The sequence below is a fragment of the Erpetoichthys calabaricus genome, chromosome 4, assembly GCF_900747795.2.
Source record: "Erpetoichthys calabaricus chromosome 4, fErpCal1.3, whole genome shotgun sequence".
NCBI lineage: Eukaryota > Metazoa > Chordata > Cladistia > Polypteriformes > Polypteridae > Erpetoichthys > Erpetoichthys calabaricus.
Genome location: NC_041397.2, coordinates 55367643 through 55393185, shown reverse-complemented (window position 1 = coordinate 55393185; position 25543 = coordinate 55367643). Strand labels below are relative to the sequence as shown.

Sequence of the window (25543 nt, the reverse complement as noted above, 5' to 3'; positions counted from 1 at the left end):
CTGCTCCACATTCTACAGCCAAAACAGATAAATTCTATGAATCTATAGCCTGTGTCACTCATATGGAATATCTCAAGAAATTACTAAAAGATTGCATGCACAAAACATAACAGCCTACTTTGTAATTTAAGACATTTGGATCATTCTGAGGATTTAAAGAATATCCCAATTTTAAATATACAACCACATCTCTTTAAAAATGTTTTTTGAGAAAAAGTTTACTTACGTTTATTTATGTTGTAACTTGCATACTGTGCCTTGAATGCAGGATCAGATAGCTTTGAACTGCATTGAAATTCAATTTCACTCTTTGAGCTTGCAATGTAAAATATTGTCTGGTAATCTACATAACTTCCACAGTACCTACAAAGGAAAACAGGACAATATTCTATTGTGTGTAAACACACTGTGTATTCACTGAACAGTAATAGACATTATTAAATTACAAACAATGCATAATTTGATGGAATTCATGACTTCTTCATTGAGTCAACATTACTTTATTTCCTTGTGACTTTTCTATGTTCTCATGTGTCCAATGATTTCTCTTGCTATTCTGTTTGTTATTCATAGATTGTAATGTTTGTTCTTTTAAAGGAAAATTTTTGCCCCAATGGAATGAAATCCATGGGCATTTTATAAAGAGTTAGGACATTTTGCAAAATGTACAAAATAACATTTAACTTTATCAGAAAAATGAAAGTGATTCTTTACTCTCATCAATTGCAGAAAAAATACAAATTAAGCAGTGTTTACGTTCAATTTCCTTTTTTTAATTGTCAAAACATAAGTTATAAGCAATATTTTGATCCAATCAAAAGAAAGCATACATCATAAAAAGTCAATGATACTGAAAGTGCTTTAGACCGAGAACAAACATGCTAAAGTCATGGCCAGCAGTTACTTGTTAGTGTAAATTCTCAATACAATTTGCATATTTATTCTACTAAAGGTATTTAGGCGAAAAATACTGTAATTCTAATCCATTATTGCTCGATTTACATTCCAAAGTCCTAGAAAAGTCTCAAAATCTCAAAGCCAGCCATGATTCTATAGTAACCCCATGGCTAAGAAGATGATATAATAGCAGGCTGACTGACAGCAGTGATGCAGTGCATGTTACTGGCAAAAATGAATTAAAGGATTACGGTGGCCACAGGTGGACTGTCTAAGCTGACTTCAAAGAGAATTTGAATGAGAGGTTTGCATAGTGACCAATAAGGGTTGGACCTGAGAGGGCCTGAATTTGAAGAAAGTTCAAACGAGAAAAACAAAGATTGGTGATCACAACAATAAACTGGGGTGGAGTAGGAAGAAATAGCCCTAAAGTAACTGTAGTTATTATAATACAGGGGTCCTCAAGTTCAATCCTGGAGGGCTGCAGTGGTTACAGGTTTTTTGTTATAACCCAGTTGCTTGGGAAGAAGCCAATAATTTGAACTTACTCTACTTCATGGTTTGCTAGTGCAGTCACTCTGCCACATCTAAATCATTCCTATGCTGAAGATTTCTGTTTCTTAAGAATATCATCCAAATTATTTGTGAACCACAGAAGACTGGTACTTGTCATTCCTTCATTTTTATCATTTCCATAATTTATTTTAGTAAGCAGATACTTCACAAGGAGTGTAAAGGAGTGTAAATAGTAACAAGTTAGATCGGTTTTCTCTACTTCAGTGCTGAGCATTCAGTATGGCTGCACATTTTGCTCCATATATAATTAATGACTCATTTTAAGTTTAATTGATCTTATTTCATTAGTTGACCTTTTCTCATCTCTTATTCTGCAATTAGAAAAGCCCAGTAATGTGAGATTTACATTTATAGGAAATGTAGAAACCTTTCTATTTTTGCCATCGTTTTAAATGCCATTTTTACTTTACTTGTAATATAAAATAACCATTAACAATGGGCAGAGGAGACACCTGTGCAGATGAAAGACCGCAGCTACTTCAAATTACCATTTTTATAATTAAATAATGGCTTAAATAGTCAGAACACCAGGAAAAGCCAAATGAGAAAAATCACTAAATTGTCCTCAAGTAATATTTATAAATGCCTGCTATATTCCAATAAAAATTTACCTAACCCAGTTTTCTAATTTGTGGATTGACAACTAAAGCACAAACTCAGGAATACCAGCTCAGTTAGTTAAGGTAGGAGTCAACTTAAAAGCAGAACACCTACACCGTGAGCTCACAGAACTGAACTTGAGGATAATGGAGTTAGATAATGAACTGCAGATTCCTTTGTCATTTGTATCTCATCAGTAATTGGAAGTAAACAAGAAGTAGTTAAAATCAGTGAATGGAGCTGTTTAAGAATAAAATGATGTCTTTTTCTATAAATAATTTACTATATTCAAACATATATATATGAAAGATCAACAGCCTCAGTGTTGATCTTAGCATGACACCACCTTTAACTTTTCATAATTAAGAAAAAGGCCTTTATATCAAAGGCTGTCATTTTCCATGTATAAATTAACTTTTCATTCATGCCCACAATGCACTTCGAATTATGTTGTGTATTAGGGAAGAATGTATTCAAACTACAATGCGGTCATGTACCTTTCAGAAAAGGTATATCAGTGTGTAATATAATGACTCTGTGTCACAGAAATATATACGTTAGAGATCTGCTGCCATCTGCTGGTATGTACATTACCTATAATTCAATTTAGCAGAGACTTTCAATGTATTTTTATTGGGAATGAAGCATTTTGTAAATGGGCTTTTTTCATATATTACAATTTGCTTATTTTAAAATGTCTTCCTAAATTAGATTGTTGCCATTGTGACCTCTACCATAATCCTTGAAATTCTGTTTTGTGGTCTGAACAAATTATGTTCTGTTAAAACCACTTTGTATAACCTACATGATGTTACTTCACTTTGTTAAACAAGTTCAGTAGCATGTAATGCCATCAGAGATATAACACCTATGGAGAAATGTCTGTAGAGTTCATTCCAAAGCATTCATTCTGCATGGAGCCTACATTGCATTGGCTGAATGCTGTTTTCATTCTTCCTAGTTCTGTGACATGAACTGTTAAAACACTTCAGCTAAGAAAAAATCTAGAGGCTGTAGTTCTGTCACTTACAACACAATACGACTAAATACACTTCTACGATTACCTTTTACCTCAAAAAACTTTTTGAGTTCTTACACTTCATAATTTAAAAACTATGAAAATAAATCTGTGGAAATGTATATCTAAACAGTTTACTCTGTGTAAACCTTCTGTAGCATGTGTGCACCTGCAAAGTTGGCCTTTTAGAAGCTTCAGTAAATGATCTAAACTCATTTAACATTGATACAACAATATTCTAGAGCTTGTTCTTTAGTGTGACAAGGGAGCCACCCCTATTACAGTATATTCTTGTGTACAGGCCCAAATGGACTCTCTTCCATTATCAACTGAATTTGAAAAAACAGGTAACATATCAACTTCTGATACTGTTTTCCTATGCCCTGATTGTCTTTTGTGAGACTGTACATAATTGCTGTGGTATATTGATGACACTAATTTGCATGGCAAAAAACTGTTGGAATAGAATGATTAATTCATTCCAGGAAATTGTTGCTGGCACATAGATTGAAATAATACAGCTTCATACATTTTTAATTTGAAAATAGCTAAAGCAAGACACAACACTGTAGAGATAAACATGGTTGGTAATGGTAAACTGACCCAATGAGTGCGGGTATGTGTAGGTTTGACTGTGCGCTACAAAGAACTTGTGCCTCATTCAGATATGGTTCCTATCTTGCTCTGAATGCTGCCAGGAGAGGTTCTGATCACCCCCATGTCCTAAGAGCATGATTAAGCTGGTTCAGTAACTGAATGAACAGAGAGATGTAATCTATATATAGTCTGTTATTTAACAGTTAGTGCATCACTAAATATGAAGTGTTAATTCATTTATTGATTTTCCAAAAATCACTTATAACCATAGATACTTTGTAGAATAAATTTACTTGAAGAGTAGGAGGCAAATATAATGATCGCTTCTATCTGTCAAAGTGATACATGAAGCTCTCTGGAAATATAATAAAATGCGCTATGCAATCACTCAGATTTGGAGTTAGAAGAAGATATGCAATATAAAATCCATGCTGTATTGTCTTGAATCTTTTCTCTTATTTCTTTAATAGTATAATGAATTAGAATCTTCTCCTCAATTTCTTTATTTAGCTAAAATCATTGAATATTATCCATCGATTAATTTTCTAATCCTTTTAATATTGAAAATGATTATCATAGATTTACTGTAATAATTTTTTACTCACATTTTTTCATTGATTTTCCACCATCCGTGGTCACAGCCCTTTAAACCCTTTTCTTTTAATTCATAGTTGTAGAACTTAAGAGCAATACCCAAGTTTGTTCGGGGAGTCTAAAAAAATCCAGAAATATCAAAGTATGTAATGTCTAGTTATGTCAAAAGACATGACATTGCAGTTTTAGACATTGAGAAAATTATTGTGTTACCCGAAAACCCCAAGTACAGTTACATTTTGGAGGATAAAAGCTTGGAAAATATGGACTTTTAATATATCCTTCATAGTCCAATGCATTCTGAGTTGCTAAAATGTTGCTGCATCCTAGAAAAATAAATGAAGAAAAAGATTATAATACTATGTTAGAATAACATTTAAGTAAATTTTAATCATTATAAAAAATAAAGCACAAACTATCTTCATCTTGGTTTAATAAATCAGTGTGCTATAAGAATAAGGAAGTGGTGCATAATTTTTGCAAACTATGTCGTGGTGGTTTCCTAGTTTAAGTAGCCTGTTTTGTCTCATTCTATAGATCCTTGAGTGGAATGAGATCTGGTGACTGGGAAGACCACTGCCATAAGCCAGTTCACTGACATGATTCTGCAACTGTTCCAAGACTTTCATAACCTTCATATATCTAATATTGTGCACACATCTTTCATTAAGAGATACACCAGGTTTGCAACAATGTGTTGATGCCCAGTGTTATTCAATGGTTCTCCTGGAAAAGATACCCTATGTTATGGCAGCTGGCTTTATTTTTGTGACAGGTATGCATAATAAGGATCCGACTGAATATTTAATTCTACTGTATTATCTTTCATTGTAATGGAATGTAATTAAAACAATTATCAATGTGAACATAGTAATGTATTTGTTGAGGTCACAATTAACCCTAATGGCAATTCACAATTCATAATAATTCATAATACCTATTCTTCAGAAGTAAAGAAAGTTTAAAACAGAACATGCAGAACTGAACATGTACAAAAGCAGAAATTCCACTATTAAAAAGGTAAAATAAAAATAACATTAGCTGAAAAATGTAAAAATATAATGAAAGAAAAAATATTAATGGATTTGACAAAAGGAAATAAGTAATAACTTTGAAGAGAGAAGATATCACAGTAACAATAGCACAAGATATGGTATATTTTCTTGAGTTATTTCTCTCATAATACACAAGACCCAAAAGTAAAAGTCCATTAAAGTCCAGTAAAGAATGTAAGCAAGACACATATTAGAATTGATATAATGCTCTTATACCCTTACCCCTCATTACACTATTACAATATCTTTATTCCCATGAAATATATCCCACATATATATAGCTTGGTTGTTTGAAGTGCATTTTTGCTATATCTATATTTTGGATATTTTGAATATTTATATGGCTTTTTGTTTAGCAGTATTTGTATTTCCTGAATGTACTTACGCTCTTGTGGAATTGCTGCAAAATTCCCAGTAAATCCTTTCTTCCCGAGACTTGCTTTGAAGGATAGGTACATCACATTTCCAGTTGAAACAAAGGACATTGTAGAGGAATTAAAGGGTTCACAGATCCTGGAATATGACAGAGCCGTATCTTGACATGTGGCACTTTTCTACGTTTACTTGGATTAGTGCTATTTTAGGGCAAGAGAAGCAGCATGCGCCTACAGTCATAGCATCTCTTTGCTTTACAGGGGCTTTAAAAAACAGTCATTATTATTCAGCTACATGTGTTTGAATGAATTTTATGCTGTTAATCCTCTTCAAATTAGGTGTAGGGTTAGGGATAGAAATAAATAATCATATCTTAGATAGGATTTCATTCTGTGAACTAGATGAATGGCACATTTGGCTTGTATCAATGAGAATCTGCTAAATCGGTAATTGTAATTATTAATTTCTTATGTCTAGAGAATGCCATTCTTTCTTTCATTTCTTCCCAGGCTATTTTAAAGCAGAGAAGGACCCTTATGAATGCTATTTTTACTTCACATCATTCACTTTGTTTTTAATATGGCCGCAGGCAATCATTACCTTAAAGCTTGTTTTTAAATGCAGTGGGAGGCTTGTACGAGAGAATGTATGGTAGTATTCACTGTGTATTAATTCTTCCTCAGCTGTCTGGTTTTTATTTTAACTATATAGTACATGGAACAGCATAGTTACCATGTGTTGACATTATTCGTTAGGTCTTATATTATTGAATAATTTCTTTTTAACTTAATATAAAAATTAGTTCTTCTTAAAAGCTCATAAAAGCTAAATACATAAATTAATAACTGTTAAGAAAACAAAACCTATGTCTTGGTGCTGAGAGGAACAGCATTTCATGCAGTGATTTATTTCTTTTTACAGTGTTGTGAGTAACACCATGATTACGTGCTTGTTTTTCAACAATTATAATGGGGTGTATATAATCTTCCTGTGTGTGGCGTTCCTGAAAGCTTTGTGAAACATGATGACCAAAGCCACAGAGGTCCATCCTAAGCCATGTGTTGTTATTGAATTCTAGATACATGAAGGGGTGGGTACTCCCAAAATATTCAGAATGATGTTAAGCAGAAGTCAAATGTGCATTGGAAGTACTTACATAAATTGATTACATTGAAAAATAAGGATTGTACATGCTGCAATTATACAGTACAGTTAGCACACAGTATACTTAACAATCTGATTAATTTTATACTGTAACATTTTAACATATTGCATAGCGAGCACAATGACTCAGAAGGTTGTGTTCACCATGTGTTTGACAAGCTTCCTACCAAGTGCCTTTTACTCTTCATTCAAAAACACCTAGCCCAGATTGTTAAATTGAAATAAAATAAATACATCTTCAAGTGATTCCACAATTAACTACTTTATATCATAACAAAATTCTAAATTTCGAAATGATAATTTTTACAAACACTAGATGTTTAGGAAATATTGCCTAGTGAACATATGGTATGTAGAACAAAACATACTTATACAAAACTTTGCTTCTAATTGGCATCAGAGAGTCGTAGACAATTAAGGCATCTTCAACACAGTCATTTGCCTCAATGTCAATGGATTCGATGGAGAGATGAATCAGGAAGCCCGGTAGAGCAAACAGTTTGATATGGCAATTTGTTTTTCCTGAGCTTGCAGTTGCGGACAGATAAATATTTACACCTTGTTGTTCTGCATACAAGTCATTTGAACATTTGAACTCTGAAAAAACAAACAGACATATAAATGTTTAGAGAGAGAGAGAGTGTGTAATGTGCATTAAAAAGAAAAATGATTACAAATTGCTGCTATTTTACCATAAACATTCTATAACATACTAATTCAAAGTTTTAAAACAGAGGTCATTTTAAAAATTGTGATATTTAGGTTAATTCATCCATTATGCAACCCGCTATATCCTAACTACAGGGTCATGGGAGTCTGCTGGAGCCAATCCCAAGGCGCAAGGCAGGAAACAAACCACCAGGGCACGGCATCAGCCCACCACAGGGCACGCACACACACACAGCATGGACAATTTAGAATCACCAATGCACCTAACCTGCATGTCTTTGGACTGTGGGAGGAAACCCACGCAGACACGAGGAGAACATCAAACTCCACGCAGGGAGGACCCGGGAAGCGAACCCAGGTCTCCTAACTGTGAGGCAGCAGCGCTACCACTGCGCCACTGTATGTTAATTCATTATATTTTAAATAGCTAAAAAAGCATATAATTATTTTTATTTACTTTACTTACTTTCTACTCAAAAAACAGATCTCCAATTATGTTTGATTGACAAAATGGTAACTTTCTTATGTTGTCAAAAAGTATGTAATTTGAGACATTCATATTTGCAGCTTTATGAAGGTTATTTACTTTGTGCCAGTTCAAAGCTCAGGTAAATGAGGAGGGTTACGTCAGGAAGGGCATCCGGTATAAAATTTTGCCAAATCAATATGCGGACAACCCAGCCACAGGGGATCTGTAGCGATAGTAGACAGAAGGTTGAGGAGACCCTGGAGAGGTGGAGATATTCTCTGGAGAGGAGAGGAATGAAGGTCAGTATAAACAAGACAGAATACATGTGTGTAAGTGAGAGGAAGGTCAGTGGAATGGTGAGGTTGCAGCGAGTAGAGTTGGCGAAGGTGGAGGAGTTTAAATACTTGGGTTCAACAGTACAGAGTAATGGGGATTGTGGAAGAGAGGAGAAAAAGAGAGTGCAGGCAGGGTGGAATGGGTGGAGAAGAGTGTCAGGAGTAATTTGTGACAGACGGTTATCAGCAAGAGTGAAAGGGAAGGTCTACAGGACGGTAGTGAGACCAGCTATGTTATATGGGTTGGAGACGGTGGCACTGACCAGAAAGCAGGAGCTGGAGGTGGCAGAGTTAAAGATGCTAAGATTTGCATTAGGTGTGACGAGGATGGATAGGATTAGAAATGAGTACATTAGAGGGTCAGCTCAAGTTGGACGGTTGGGAGACAAAGTCAGAGAGGCAAGATTGCGTTGGTTTGGAATGTGCATCGAGAGATGCTGGGCGTATTGGGAGAAGGATGTTAAGGATAGAGCTGCCAGGCAAGAGAAAAAGAGGAAGGCCTAAGAGGAGTTTTGTGGATGTGGTGATAGAGGACTTGCAGGTGATGGTGTAACAGAACAAGATGCAGAGGACAGAAAGATATGGAAGAAGATGATCCACTGTGGCAAACCCTAACGGGAGCAGCCAAAAGAAGAGGAAGAAGAAGAAGAAGATGAAGGTTATTTACTCTATGTGAGAACGTATATGCTTATGCATATTTTTAAAAATTTTTGAGTATAGGAAGAAAACATGACAATAAAGAGTGGTAGCATTCCTCTGCTAGTCAGTAGACAGGTCTATCAAGTGAGCAGTTTATATATTTTAGTAACTGCTGTGGAAAGCTTGAACCCGACATACACAGGCAGACACAGAACGTCTTCAAACACACACGTTTATTGACACTACACCAAAACACAGTGCACCAATCACCATGAAATAGTCCTTTCGACTCCTTTCTTCTCTCACTACCCCCTCCAACTCCTCCCCAGCATGGAGTGAGGCGGCCTCTTTTATGTCTTCCCCAGATATGCTCCAGGTGCTCAATGACAAACTTCTGGCAGCACTTCCTGGTGTGACCACGGGCCCCAACCGGGTTGAGCTTTCAAGCTCTGCTCCCGTGGCCCCCGTGTAGACCAGGGCGGCTGCCCTCTGGTCTCCCAGGAAAGGTATTGCTCCTCTCCAGGACCCTCCAGGTGTCCCAGCTGGGCAGGACCCCCAGCCATTTGCCTGGCTGAAGTTGTCAGTACACAGTTTCCAAAGACACATCATGCCATAATCAAAACCATTTTAACATCTATGGAATCTTATTCTCTGAAAAACAAGTTGTTAAGTTTATCAGTCAGGTTTCAAAGTAATTTGATTACAGTCATATGGCCAAAATTGAGAATGCTTGTGAGAATACTCAGTCTTCCTACTCTTATTGGTTTGACTGTTCTGCCACAAGATCTTAAAGATTATCTATCCATCCATCCATTTTCCAACCCGAATCCGAACACAGGGTTACGGGGGTCTGCTGGAGCCAATCCCAGCCAACACAGGGCACAAGGCAGGAACCAATCCCAGGCAGGGTGCCAACCCACCGCAGATCTTAAAGATCAGGATTTAAAAAATCTGTTTGAATTACAAAGGAACCTAAATCAGCATGTAGAGACCTTCCAGAGTTTCTCATTTCACTTTGCTGTATCTAGATTTGGACATTTTGCCATCATTTAAGGCAACATAAATTCTGGTCTATATTGAATGAATTATTCAGGAAAACATCTATGAGCTAATACTTAAATACAGCCAAAAATCAACACAATAATCCAAAACAAATAGCAAGTTTATTTCAAAATGGATGAAGGAAAAGATAATATCAGTTTTATAATGCTTTAGTCAAACTCCAGAGCAATACTTGTGGCAGGACCCAAAACAAGCAGTTCATGCTTTGTAAACCTGTCAATCTCACTGAAATGAAGCAGATCTACAGTATAAAGAGAAGTGAGCCAAAGTTCTTGCACATAGTCATGACAGACTATTTCATGAATACAGGAAATGCCTAGCAGTAGTTCTTACTGTTATGTCTGACAAAAACAGTCCACGTCTTAATGCACAGTTATTTTTCAATTAAATGTTTTATAATATGTACTACAATTAGTAATTTAAAAAAATAGGCAACTTCTATCCATCCATTATCCAACCCTCTATATCCTGACTACAGGGTCACGGAGGTCTGCTGGAGCCAATTCCAGCTAACACAGGACGCAAGGCAGGAAACAAACCCCGGGCAGGGCGCCAGCCCACCGCAGGGCACACACACACACAAACACACACTAGGGACAATTTAGAATTGCCAATGCACCTAACTTGCATGTCTTTGGGAGGAAACCCACGCAGACACAGGGAGAACATGCAGACTCCATGAAGGACGGACCCAGGAAGCGAACACAGGGTCTCCTAACTGCGAGGCAGCAGCGCTACCCACTGTGCCACCGTGCCACCCTAATAGGCAACTTTTTGTGCTTTTTTGCTAATACTGCCTGTATATAAAAAGATCTGATCAGATGTAAAATTAATATGAAATGTTACAAGAAACAATCAGGGAAGGAACATTTTTTCTGCATTGTATATAAAGTGAAATGATTCTACATGAGTTGCAGTAAAGACTTCTTCTTATTCTTCTTTCGGCTGCTCCCGTTAGGGGTTGCCACAACGGATCATCTTTTTCCATATCTTACTGTCCTCTGCATCTTGTTCTGTTACACCCATCACCTGCATGTCCTCTCTCACCACATCCATAAACCTCCTCTTAGGCCTTCCTCTTTTCCTCTTACCTGGCTGCTCTATCCTTAGCATCTTCTGTCTTCTCTATGCTTCTCTATCAATGCTCTCAGAGCAAACATTGTATCTGTGATGTTCTTTCCTGGCATGAAACCATACTGCTACTCACTAATCATCACCCCACTTCTTAACCTAGCTTCCACTACTCTTTCCCATAACTTCATGCTGTGGCTCATCAATTTTATTCCTCTTTAGTTCCTACAGCTCTGCACATCCCCCTTATTCTTAAAAAACGGTACCAGTACACTTCTTCTCCACTCCTCAGGCATCCTCTCACTTGCATTAAACAATCTGGTTAAAAACTCCACTGCCATCTCTCCTAAACACCTCCATGGTTCCATACATATGTCATGTGGACCAATGGCCTTTCCATTCTTCATCCTCTTCATAGATGTCTTTACTTCTTCCTTGCTAATCCACTGCACTTCTCTCTTCATTCATCAGCTTCTCAAAGTACTCTTTCCATCTGCTCAACACACTCTCCTCTCTTGTGAGTACGTTTCCATCTTTATCCTTTATCATCCTAACCTGCTGCACATCTTTCCCAGCTCGGTCCCTCTGTCTAGCCAATGTGTACAGGTCCTTTTCTCCCTCCTTAGTGTCCAACCTCTCATACAATTCACCATACACCTTTTCTTTAGCCTTCGCCACCTCTCTCTTCACCTTGTGCCTTATCACTTTGTACTCTTGTCTTCTTTCTGCATCTCTCTGACTATCCCACTTCCTCTTCGCCAACTTCTTCCTCTGTATACTCTCCTGTACTTCAACTTCCTCCACCACATTTCTTTGTCCTCCTTAATCTGTCCAGATGTCACACCAAGCACCCTTCTAGCTGTCTCTGCTACTACTTCTGCTGTAGTTTCCCAGCTATCTGGTAACTCTTCACTGCCACCCAGTGCCTGTCTTACCTTCTCCTTGAACTCCACCTTACAGTCTTCCTTTTTCAACTTCCATCACTTCAACTTCCTCACTCTCCTCCTCTTCTTGATATCCAACGTCATCCTACAGACCACTATCCTATGTTGCCTAACAATGCTTTCCTCTGCTACCACTTTGCAGTCTCCAATCTCATTCAAACTAACCCTCCTGCATAGGATATAATCTACCTGTGTACTTCCCCCACTTTTGTATGTCACCCTGTGTTCCTCCCTCTTCTTCCATCCATCCATCCATTTTCCAACCCGCTGAATCCGAACACAGGGTCACGGGAGTCTGCTGGAGCCAATCCCAGCCAACACAGGGCACAAGGCAGGAACCAATCCCGGGCAGGGTGCCAACCCACCGCAGTCCTCCCTCTTCTTAAAATACGTATTCACCACAGCCATGTCCTTCCTTTATGCAAAATCCACAATCATTTGACCTTCTTCATTCCTCTTCTTGACACCATACCTACCCATTACCTCCTCATCCCCTCTGTTCCCTTCACCAACATATCCATTGAAATCCGCTCCAATCTCCACTGTCTCTACCTTGGGTACACTCTCAACCACTTCATCCAACTCACTCTGGAAATCATGTTTCTCATTAATCTAACTGGTAGCCTTAGCTTTAACACCTAAGCATGCTATACAGTATGTAAACTCTTCATTACCTGATCCGGTACTGATGTAATCTGATTTTGTTGCAGCTGTTGAAAAAAAGAAAAACACAATTACCTATTCATCTACTTTCTGGCCCACTTGTACAATTAAGGTTATCAAATAGCTGAAGCCTAAACTGACCAACCGAGCTTGGAACATCAGTTGATTGGCTGTATACTGAAACACAAAACTGTAATAATAAATTTAGTAAACTATATATATTATGTATTCTATGAAACAAATATACTGATGTGCAAAAAATATGTGAACAGACACAGAGAAGTGGGCACTGAAAGTCTGTCTTTAGGCAGGGCTGGTATATGGGGTGAGGCAACAAGGTGATCACATCAGGCCACTGTACAATGAAGGCATTTTCTTGTAACAGTATTTTATTTAACATTAAGAAATAATAATGCTAATACAAAAATAAGAGTTAAGTGTGAACCTTAATAATTAAATACACACCCAATGCCTTATTTATATACTATTTTTAAAAACAGTGAGAAATATTTTCTTATTAAACACAGTTCTTGCCACACCACTAGTACTCAAGAATCAAAATAGTGTATGCACATTTTGAAGCTGCATATCAGATGGTGATATTTTTCAAATATTGTATTGTGTATAAATCGATTGTGCCACTTTGTTAATTTCTGTTCTGCTATTAAAAAGTGTCTTTCTCATATGCAGTGTCTATTAAACATCTCTTAAATTTTCACTATGTATGTTGAGTAAAAAGGACAGGCACCAGTACAGAGTTAAAAAATGCCAAGGTGTATAGATTGGGTGGGGGGGGGGGGGTTCCACAAATGTGTCTTACCTCAAGCTTCATTGTTTAATGCATTAAACCTGTCTTTAGGATATTACAGGTGCTGGTCATAAAATTAGAATATCATGACAAAGTTGATTTATTTCAGTAATTCCATTCAAAAAGTGAAACTTGTATATTAGATTCATTCATTACACACAGACTGATGTATTTCAAATGTTTATTTCTTTTAATGTTGATGATTATAACTGACAACTAATGAAAGTCCCAAATTCAGTATCTCGGAAAATTAGAATATCAATTAAGACCAATGCAAAAAAAGGATTTTTAGAAATGTTGGCCAACTGAAAGGTATGAACATGAAAAGTATGAGCATTTACAGCACTCAATATTTAGTTGGGGCTCCTTTGGCCTGGATTACTGCAGCAATGTGGCGTGGCATGGAGTCGATCAGTCTGTGGCACTGCTCAGGTGTTATGAGAGCCCATGTTGCTCTGATAGTGGCCTTCAGCTCTTCTGAATTGTTGGGTCTGGCGTATTGCATCTTCCTCTTCACAATACCCCATAGATTTTCTATGGGTTTAAGTTCAGGCGAGTTTGCTGGCCAATCAAGAACAGGGATACTATGGTCCTTAAACCAGGTACTGGTAGCTTTGGCACTGTGTGCAGGTGCCAGGTCCTGTTGGAAAATGAAATCTGCATCTCTATAAAGTTCGTCAGCAGCAGGAAGCATGAAGTGCTCTAAAACTTCCATGTAGACGGCTGCGTTGACCTTGGACCTCAGAAAACACAATGGACCAACACCAGCAGATGACATGGCACCCCAAACCATCACTGACTGTGGAAACTTTACACTGGACCTCAAGCAACGTGGATTCTGTGCCTCTCCTGTCTTCCTCCAGACTCTGGGATCTTGATTTCCAAAGGAAATGCAAAATTTACTTTCATAAGAGAACATAACTTTGGACCACTCAGCAGGCGAGACGCTTCTGACGCTGTCTCTTGTTCAAGAGTGGCTTGACACAAGGAATGCGACAGCTGAAACCCATGTCTTGCATACGTCTGCGCGTGGTGGTTCTTGAAGCACTGACTCCAGCTGCAGTCCACTCTTTGTGAATCTCCCCCACATTTTTGAATGGGTTTTGTTTCACAATCCTGTCCAAGGTGCGGTTATCCCTATTGCTTGTACACTTTTTTCTATCACATCTTGTCCTTCCCTTCGCCTCTCTATTAATGTGCTTGGACACAGAGCTCTGTGAACAGCCAGACTGTTTAGCAATGACCTTTTGTGTCTTGCCCTCCTTGTGCAAGGTGTCAATGGTCGTCTTTTGGACAACTGTCGAGTCAGCAGTCTTCCCCATGATTGTGTAGCCTACAGAACTAGACTGAGAGACCATTTAAAGGCTTTTGCAGGTGTTTTGAGTTAATTAGCTGATTAGAGTGTGGCACCAGGTGTCTTCAATATTGAACCTTTTCACAATATTCTAATTTTCCGAGATACTGAATTTGGGACTTTCATTAGTTGTCAGTTATAATCATCAATATTCTGTGTGTAAAGAATGAATCTAATATACAAGTTTCACCTTTTGAATGGAATTACTGAAATAAATCAACTTTGTCATGATATTCTAATTTTATGACCAACACCTGTAGTTGTTATGATAATAACACTGTAAATAGTTTAACGCACTTGCATTTATTGTAGATATTACAGAAAATAACCATAAATCTATTATATTGTACATATTATATTCATCTCTATTCTGAGAATCTTTTCTATATACTACACGTTCACAGAGTGTAAATGTTTGAAAATGTTAAAAGTTGTTAATTGGTTAATTTCTGCTTGATATTTATTTATTTGTCTATCTATATATTGATTGATTGTATTATTTGGCTTGTGAGTCTGTTTCTGCTGTTATATGCATCTAAATTTCCCATTGTGATTAATAAAATTTATGTAATCTATTTTGCAGCATTCACACAGTTCTAGTCTAATCTGCTATAAATTTGTATTAATAGTCTTTGTAATGGGTTGGGTTTTTTAGCTGTCTTTCAAAATAATTAATTGAGCCAGTTGATCTAGTAAATGTGAAAGCTCATTCCTAAGTCTGGATGCAAAAGAACTAAGAGGTCTATTACTCATGGAGCATATTTGGTTTGTTGGCATGACAAGATTGCCACCTTGAGTGCATCTGAGAGGAATGGCTGGAATGTAGTGATGTAGAATGTTACTGATGAAAAGGTAGCTAAATTGTGATAGATATGGTATATAGAGCCATTATTGTCATGTGTATGGAGTACAGTGAAATTCTTACTTACATGTGTTAATCAACATGCAATATCTTGCTGCTCTCTGCCACCATGATTATTGAGTATAACTACCTTATACTTCTAAACTTCCGTCTTCCTGACATGAAATATCTCAGAACATTTTTGTGATAAAAACAGAATACGATGAGATAATTGGTGGTTCTAAATCAGTTAGGTGCAAATGTAGTAAAACATGGCAGACACGATGAACCAAGTACACAACAGACAAATAACATATTAGGATAGCAGTAGGATATTGTTAAAATAAAGAAAGACAGAGAAGGCAGTTAAGATGTAAATGTTTTAAGTATTAGCAAAATACACAAATGAGCAGACACAGAATGAAGAAAAAGCCTTAATGTGGTAAAAATAACTTATAATAAAAATAATAATAAAATGAGGAATTAAAAATGATAATACATTTTATTACAGAAGATAAAAATGTGATAGTTATACCAGCAAGAGTGAAAGAAAGAGCAGAATTTTTCTTTGTTGAAGTTTCAAGAAAATCGTGTCCCATCCAACACATATTTTCAGCCAGTGGATTGCTGATGAATAGCCTGTTTTGATATTAAAATTAATCTGACTATCTGTAGCACAAAAATGATAGCCAAGGCTAAATTTGTAACAGTATGATCAAGCAAAAGCATATAGATAAATCTTTTACACATCCTTCAGAATAATAGCAGTATCATAACTGTATACAGCCAAGCATTGTAATATTAAAAATTCCATAAATGTTCATTAATTTCTGAGCTTCTGTCTGAAAACCTTCATTTCTTACAGTGGAATTGAATTTTTAAAAATATCAGCAGGGATCCAGTAATCTGCTAGGGCAAAAAACACCACACATTACCTTCTGGATTTGTTGAATATTGTTTTGTCTAAAAATACTTGTGTGATAGAAGAGCTATAAACATTGCAAACAGCTTGAGATCAAGATTGAAAAGACAATTTGTTTCCATATCCAAAAGCAAAATTTAAGAATGAATATATTCCCAAATAAATTGAAACAGAATAAAGTTACCATTAACAACAATGGAGTCAAAGTCTACTGGGAGGTCATAAAGATAACCAACTGAAGTCCGATTAACAAGACTGGTCTGAATGGAATCCTTTAAAATGACTCCCACGCAGTCCTCACATGCATACTGTTTCTTTGCTTTTGGGACAACAAAAATCATCCATATATAAACTAGAATTCCACCATCGTTGTTACTGCTATAATTAAGAGAAAAAAAAATTATTGGAGATCAAATTTTCTTTAACCAAATGACAAAAATTACATTTTAAATAAATCTTAAATAATACTTTATATTCAAATTGTTAAGTGAAATTAACCTTACTTCTTAATGGGTTCCCACATTTAGCCATTTGACAAAATGTAATGATTCATAGAAATTATGCTGTAAGACACTTGAGGTTTTATGAATGAACACAGGCCTATTATGCATTCATCATGAAAGAAAAAAAAAAGGTTAGGATTTTAAGAATTAAAGCTTGAATACCTTCTATAAAAGCAGCATTGCTAGAGGTATCCTGGGTTAAGAATCGCAGACTGTTAGAGCTGTGGTTATTACCATGGGGTTTCAGCCCAGATTGAAGTTCAGCAGTGGTCTTGGAGAAGCTCAATAAAGCATTTTAAATGGGCCAGTGCTACAACAGAAATACCCGTCTACAGCGAAGTTCAACACAGAGCTTAAATGTGCACCATAGTGCATGTTAACTGATGTAAGGTATTTGCTCCTTGTCTGACTTTATGTATTATTGAATATTGTGAAAAATATAATGCCTCCTTGGAGTCAATAACTTATTTTTATTAAATTTCTTATAGTTGTTAATGAGCCTTTTTACAACACTGCAGAGGAATTGTATTTAATGTTATGACATTCATTGCCGGTCACAAGACTTGTGATGCTATTTAACACACTGGCACCAAGGTTTTGAATTCTTACTACAACTAAGAAAAGACTTTGCCAAATCATAGTTTAGTTAAGGAAAGATTTTTGTACATTTCTTTAGACTTTTTAAACCTCAGCTTTTTCATACATTTTCTTGCCTCTAATCTTTGCTTTAACTTCTGACAATTCTGTACACACTCTACAAATTTCCTGATTCTTAAACTCACAATATTCTGTCTATTTGGAGAAAAATGTTCCCATCTTGACTATAATAACAAGACAAAAGTTATTTATGGGTATATTTTTGGGCTGGCATTAGGCTGCAGAATGAAACAACAGGCTTAATGTTTTTCATTCATCATCGAGCGGTTTGAGTAGTAAGAAAAGCGCTATATAAAAGTTAAAAATTTTAAAATTATTATTATTATTTCATGGCAGTATGTAAAAGTCATATATTAGTTTAATATTTCAACCATTAAAAGGCAGAAGGTGTGTTCAGCTATGCATGCAGCAGAGTGAACTAGCAAGCCGACTGTTAAGTGAAAAGTGTCACTGCAGATAGATCTTAAAAAGGTGCCACACTGTTTTCAGACATTTGTTAGGAGAAAGGGATTTATAATGGGAACGATATTAGCAATGTTAGTATGTGCCTTATCTTTGCCTAACATTCAGAAATTTGTACATTCCGATCAACCATAAATGTTGAGCTTCAGAACACCAAAATGGCATGGGCCTTTTAAGAGAGCAAAAAGAGTCCCAAACAACCTCAAAAATGCCCCCTTGGACCATCACAACCCAGCTAGTAACAGGGCAAATACAAGATCTTTATAAATAAAAAAGGTTATGTATTAAAAATGCCAGACGGCACAAAGAAAGCTCCGTGGAGCACAAAAGGAGTTGTCTGAAGCACTAAGTCAATCCAAAGCAAAGAGGTCCCATTACAGGTATTCAAAGAATGGTCAAAGAACAGAGTAAAAAGGCAAAAAAATCCAAATAATTATAAAGAACAAGCAAAGACACTAAAACTCACCAAACTCCTAGGCACAGATGAATGAACTGTAAGATAGTGTGGGATGAACTCAACCTTTATAGGGCAGGTGGCCTCGCCTCTTGGGGAACCACCCACAAAGCGCATGACACGCAACAACATCTTACATGCATCAACAATAAGGAATAACATAAATTATGAACAAAGTAACATTAACATAAATAGAAGACTCAAAATTTAACAAAAAAGACAGGAATTTGAACCCAAGTGATGGGGAAATAAAGAAACAAGAAATGATCAAACAACAAAACAAAACAAAACAGAAGATTCAGTAAGGTCTCAAGAGCTTCAAAATGTTGTTTTTTAGCTGAGTTCTTACCAAAATAAAGTTCTCATACCAAAACAAAGTATTTAATATTTGTTTCAATTATTGTACACTATTAATAGTACACTAATGTATGAGTATGAGTGATGTTCAAAAAGTATTTGTACTCTTTTTAACTTTATTTATTAAGAATTTCAGGAACAAATTACATCACTTTTCTACATAGTCACCTTTGTTTGCGATTCAATTTTCCCAGCGTCATACCAACTTTTTAATGCCCAATTACTACTCCTCCCGCCTTCACCGTTTCCAACAAAAATATAAAAGTGTGGAAACTTTTTGAACATCCCTCATACACTGTTTTAATAGTACACTATTACTGAACCTGACAGAAATAGTTTTTGTTACTAGAGAGCATAATACCATAACTGAAGACGAGGAATGTTTAAAATACTTGTTTATATATTTTGTCAGATAAAGGTCTGATAGATTTTACCTTAAATCAGAAAGAACTGAGTGCTTGTACATCTTGGAGACAGCAGATTTTCTGTAGACATTATTTACCTGCAATGTTAAACAAATTATATTTATTTATCACTCCTTCCGTGACAGAGCTGTTAATAACTAATATATTAAAAATGGCTCAGCTCAATACAGAAATACATTTTTGACTGAATTTTATATAATGTATAATTGAAATGCTATATTAAATCTTTTGTGTTTAAAGAATTAAACACTGAGCAACAATACTATTTGTTAACACCAGCTACTCGTAGCTGAGGTGACTGCTACATTTAAAAGACCCATATCAACACGTTATGCAGCTTTTATTCTGTATAGCACCTTTCATAGCAGGCACAATAACAAAGCTCTTTGTTAAGTACATAACAAGATTACATTAGAAATTTAACATGCACTACACAGTAATGTAGTGCATGTAGTGCACATAGTGGCTTACAATGTGAAATGTTGCTGCTGATTTGACATTGTGTAGAAGAAATGGACTGGACTCTAACAACAGACCTGCCTTATGTGGCAGCAGAACAGTGGACGTGTGCATCCTTTTTGGTCCATTAGTCTCACTCTCTCCATATTCGTCTTTCTCTTCATTCCCCTCATCATTTCTGCACTGCACTACAGTACTTTTGTGTTTTCTGCAACAAACTGAACTGGAAGTTGTTCTAATCTTACTTTAAGGAACTGAAACTTTTAAATCTTTTTTGTGGCTAGGGTTTCTTGAGACCGTACAAGTTGAACAAATAAAAAAAAAGTCAGATTTTCTTACCACAACTTCAATGTTTTGTGCCATGGATGCAAATTCTCTAGATTCTTTTTGCCTGTATTCAGGAATGAATTCAACATTGGCAATCCGAAACAGTGCTGCAAAGAACACCACACTGCTGTTTTCTGGTCGCACTACAAAAAAATGTAAGATTTGGGTCAGGGCTTTTTTTTTTTGTTGCTAAAAAGAATCTGCTGAAATAAATTGAAGCTATTTGCCTGATCAAAACATTAGAAAACAGTTTTATCAAAATCTGCAGGGCTAAAATGGTGACGTTGTGTCAACTTACAAACAAAATACCAAAGAAGGGTCCACATGGATATGACAAAGAAAACCACCAATACAATGGAAAGAGCAGCAACATTTTGAAAATTCCATGGGTTGAATTTCTTCCTGTATTTTTTCCTCAATTTTGTTTTTCGCTTTGGTCTTCTGTGGTTTAGTGGTTTTGCTAACTTTGAGTCAACCGTTGCTACTTCAACTGAAACATCAGAGACCTAAAAGCATAACAGAAACCAAGCAGTGGGTAATTAATTTTACAATAAATTACTTTTGCCATTGATAGATAGATGTGGCTTTTACAGCAGCACAAGAAATATGCAAATATTATAACAAACAACAACAATAAACTCCTTAAATCAAACACAAGGAGTACCGAAAAAAATCCATAGCCACAGACCTTAAAATTTTGCATTTAATTAGATGTCAGTAAATGAAATTAAATTAATGGAATAATTTTATCAGGACATTGTGCTCATTACATATGGCCACTAATATTTCCAATGTAAATCTGACGTAGTCATTTAATTTTAATTTGAGTTATTCTTAAATAACACTGTTCACTGAGGACAGTCTCAGAGTCTTTGTACAAAATTACATCAGTAGAAAAGTACACATCTACGTGACTTTTAAATCCATTAGCAAAAATATCCTTTCATTCATTATAGAACCCTCTTCATCCAGTTCAGAGTCACCGAGGCCAGAGCATTTTATACCAAAGGGTGCAAGGAAGGATCTAAACTGTGGAGAAGGTAGCAATCAGTCATACTGGGAAAATGCTGCATGTTTCTGTGCCAGTGGGACAAGCTACTTTGTAGTTGTTCCCTAAAATATAATGCCAATAAAATTTGAAGTGAATTTAATGTTGCAAATTTTCTAATGTGGGATGTGGGAGGAAAACTAAATTCGTTGAAAAAAAAATCAACATGGCTACAAGGACAATCTGTGAACTCCACATAGGCAGTGACCAGGTCAGAATTTGGACCAGGTCTGCCTGGAGTGTGAGGCAGTAGTGCTAATGGCTGTTTCCCTCACTTTTTCATATCACGATCTATCTGAATAGTTTCAGTCTAGATTCCACTAAGGTCGCAGAACAAAAACAGACTGAAGCTTTATTCTCTGCTACCTTCTGATATCCACAATTAGACGAGATACAGCAATTATTTATGGTTAGATTTTGGGACTGTTCTTAATAACAATGTTGGGTTGTCAGTCATTTTCCTAACATGGTTTAGCTGACCTTGAATTGAGAAAAGAAGGTTCAGGCAAATAATTGTTGGAAAGTGGAACTAAAGTTGCAAGGCTACCTTTTTCAAAACCCTGGCAAAGAAAAGGTAAATTTAAAATCGGTCTATAATTTAGCAGTAGTCCTGCGGTGGGTTGGCACCCTGCCCAGGATTGTTTCCTGCCTTGTGCCCTGTGTTGGCTGGGATTGGCTCCAGCAGACCCCCGTGACCCTGTGTTCGGATTCAGCGGGTTGGAAGATGGATGGATGGATTTAGCAGTATTATGAAGTTACTAGCATTGGATCTAGATCCAGCTAATCTCATTTCTTCAATAAAAGTATTAACATATCTGAAATCATTACCTGTTAGTAAAAATATAATAATTAGATTAGAAACCAATGCTGTAATTATAGTCCTATCAAACATATGCACACACCCACCCCTAAGACAGTAAATAGGCTGGACAATTAACTTAAAACATACATCTTGAGCAAGCGAGAGTTAATCTGGGTGTCTTTTAGAAAAAACCCATCTACCCAAGGAGAGACCTTGGAAACTCCATTAGGAGTTAAAAACGTCCACCAAGATTGTAACCTATTCCCCTGGGGATGTGACCCAACAGCACTAACACACTTTACCACTATAATGGTATAAACCAAACCATGAACACACCAAATAATAGACATTTTGTAGAAAGTGGTGTAAATATCACTTTGATATGGATTTTGAACCTTTGTCTGCCAGTTGAGGAAACTCATCTACTTGCTTACTCAGAACTCTCTTCACTTCCTTCATGGCCCTTTAAGTCTTACCTTCTAATTTTTATAAACGAAACAAATTCTTTTACAATATTACTGTACTGGAGCAAAAAGGACAAGATTATCTTTTATTTCCCTGGATAAGAAATCACGAAGTAAAAACTTCTGTGTTTAGGAGTGAATGAAACAATTAAAAGTCCTGAATCTTAAAAAGTGAGTGAACCAAAATAAAGATAAAGACAAAGAAAAAGAATGATCTGGTAGTAAAATTACATTCTGATTTAGAAATACAGTGTGGTGTGAATGGAAAAATTGGAAGAAGGTATCAGGAGTATTGTGTGATCGAAGAATTAAGGAGAAGGTTAAAGGTAAGATTTTTAAGACAGTCGTAAAACCAGCAATTATGTATGGAGATGAGACATGGGCAGTAAAGACAGCACAGAAGAAGAAGAAGTTAGATGTGGCAGAAATTAGAATATTGACAATGAGATAATCAGAATTACAACAAAAGTGGAACAGATATCTAAGAAAGTGTGGAAAGTAGGTTGAAATGATATGGACATAAGATGAGGACAGGCAATGAATATGTGGGCAAAAGAGTCATGGGAATGGAAGTACAATGGAAGAGAAAGAGAGGGAGGCCAACGGAGAGATGGATGGATAAAGTTAAAGAAGATCTGAAGGAAAAGGGCTTGACTGGCAAGGAGGTGCTGGGCCAAGCAGTTTGGAGAAGGATGAACAAGCACATCGACCCCACACAGATGAGGGAAAAGATGAAGAGGAAGAAGAGGAAGCTTCAGGGATGGAGCTTGACAAGCCTGCAATAACAGAGTAAGCATTGATGAACGCATTATTGTTCTGAATGTGGTTGAGCTTGTCCTGTTACAATCCGTTTAATAAAAACTGACATTAGTGTCATTTGTACATAACATAAAATCTGAAACATTTCCTTTTAAAATAAAAAAAAGTCACAATTGCTAAAATCTTATAATAAACTAGTTGTGGTTCACCTGGCAAAAAGGAGACTGATGAAAGGCTGTGAAACAAAATGGCTTTTATTCATCCAAACACCAGGACTGGAGTTGTGCCCACTTGTGCAGATTCGGTGTCTTTACTGCTTTCATTCCTGCTCCTTCTTTCTCATATCACTTGCCATAAACCATACACCCTTTTTGCTCCAGTTACCCACAGACAAGACATATAATGCTGTCTTGTAACTGATGCACACAGAGAGGAGAGCTACAGGATCCACTGGATTTGTTTGCTCAGAATCCATGAATACTCAGTGGGCTGGTTCTGTTGTGGTTACATACTGCAGCTGTTCGTCTGGGCCCACACATCTGGCATTTTGGCCAGTGCTGATCCTTTTGGGAGTTTAAGGCGCCTTACCACCTACAGAAAGCTTCAACAACCCTTGCCTAAGTCTTGTTAAAGTACCTTAAGCAATTTTGATACTTTACAGACATACAGTATATTTAGAAAAAAATAACACAATTGCAAAAAACAACATACAGATAAATGAAATGCATAAACTTTTTAAAAGTTGTTTAATAATGCATTGTGTATTTATGCACTGATTGAATGGATACTGAACAGGCAAACATATTTAATAAAAAGCAAGAAATTGAGTCTCATTAAGTAAATAGATTCAAAACTAACTTAATAGGGCGGTCTGTATTAAAAGCTTCAAGGCCTCAAAAATCCTATTTTAGTGTAATCACAGTTCCTTCATGTAATAAAAATCCTTCTTTAAGTAAATGGCTTCCTTATGTAAAGTTACAAATAATGTCAGAGTCTGATTTATGCTTGTTTGAAATTTAGAGACGCATTGATGGATGAAAGAAAGTCTTGTTGTCATTTGAGTTCATTTTCCTATTTAAATCATTTTACTGTGCATGGAAAGTCTTTTGTGTCCCATCCAGGCCTGGTCTAGTCCTTCATGTAATTATTGCTGGGTTACGTTTTCGATCCCCATAACCAGGAGAAAGCACATTTATAAACCTGTTGGACAGTTCAATTCATTTTGGAAAGTCACAAGGAGGGAGCCACCTAGGAACATTGCACTTAAAATCACACATGCACTTGGGAGACAACCAAAGGGACCAGGAAATGCCAATTCCAAGCCAGGCCAGGGGGCAGTGTGGTGCACTAAACCTCTCTCTTTTCTCTCTGCAGACCAAACACAAGAAATCCTTCCTGTCCCGGCCCTGAGGACATCACTTCCTGTGAACCAGCTATAAAACCCCTCATCCTCCATACTTTTAGACCGTTCTGTTTTGGACTCTAACCTGTACACATTGTATGCTACTTTAAAGCCTTTTGCAGCCAGGGAAACTATATGAGTGGCTGCCCCAAACCTTCGTTGTGTGTTTCTTTCACACTACATATTCAACTCCAGATAATTTTATAAGGGGCACTGCCATCTCCAAGCAAACAGAAATTCATGGACAGATAGTGCATAATAAAGACAAGAAGTCCACATGACCGTCATCATCAAGTCCTTCCATGAGAACTCTGAATACCATGAAGACTGATTGAGGTCATTTATGTTAAGTAGAATGCCTAGAGGGGGCTGGGTGGTCTCGTGGCCTGGAACCCCTGCAGATTTTTCTCCAGCTGTCTGGAGTTTTTTTGTATTTTCTGTCCTCCCTAGCCATCAGACCTTACTTTTATTCTGTGTTAATTAGTGTTCTCTTATTTTAATTCCTATTTTGCCTTTTTTTCTCTTTCTTCATCATTTAAAGCACTTTGAGCTACATTATTTGTATGAAAATGTGCTATATAAATAAATGTTGTTGTTGTTGTAATGTAATCTTTAAGCTAAAGCTGATGGATATCAAGTTTAAAACAATCTCCTAAGAAGTAAATGAACATTATAAATATTTTCAACCTATTTTCACAATACTGTTATGAAACACAGATATGCTTATTGTTTAAAATTACTTTAGATACTTGTACAGGAAAATATAGCCAA

The 25543-nt window shown here is 36.5% G+C and overlaps 1 protein-coding gene across 1 annotated transcript in view; it reads right to left on the bottom strand.

Moving 5' to 3' along the window:
- tmprss7 (transmembrane serine protease 7) overlaps window positions 1-25543 on the bottom strand; it is a 73714-nt gene that overhangs the window by 36003 nt on the left and 12168 nt on the right. Inside the window, exons 2-11 of the mRNA XM_051926590.1 lie at window positions 20596-20803; window positions 20310-20440; window positions 19521-19588; window positions 16838-17031; window positions 12740-12775; window positions 7245-7473; window positions 5723-5850; window positions 4496-4608; window positions 4294-4400; window positions 227-363 (exon numbers count right to left, since the gene is read on the bottom strand). Of these exons, the coding sequence (XP_051782550.1) occupies window positions 227-363; window positions 4294-4400; window positions 4496-4608; window positions 5723-5850; window positions 7245-7473; window positions 12740-12775; window positions 16838-17031; window positions 19521-19588; window positions 20310-20440; window positions 20596-20803 (1351 nt within the window). The remainder of the gene's footprint in view (window positions 1-226; window positions 364-4293; window positions 4401-4495; window positions 4609-5722; window positions 5851-7244; window positions 7474-12739; window positions 12776-16837; window positions 17032-19520; window positions 19589-20309; window positions 20441-20595; window positions 20804-25543) is intronic.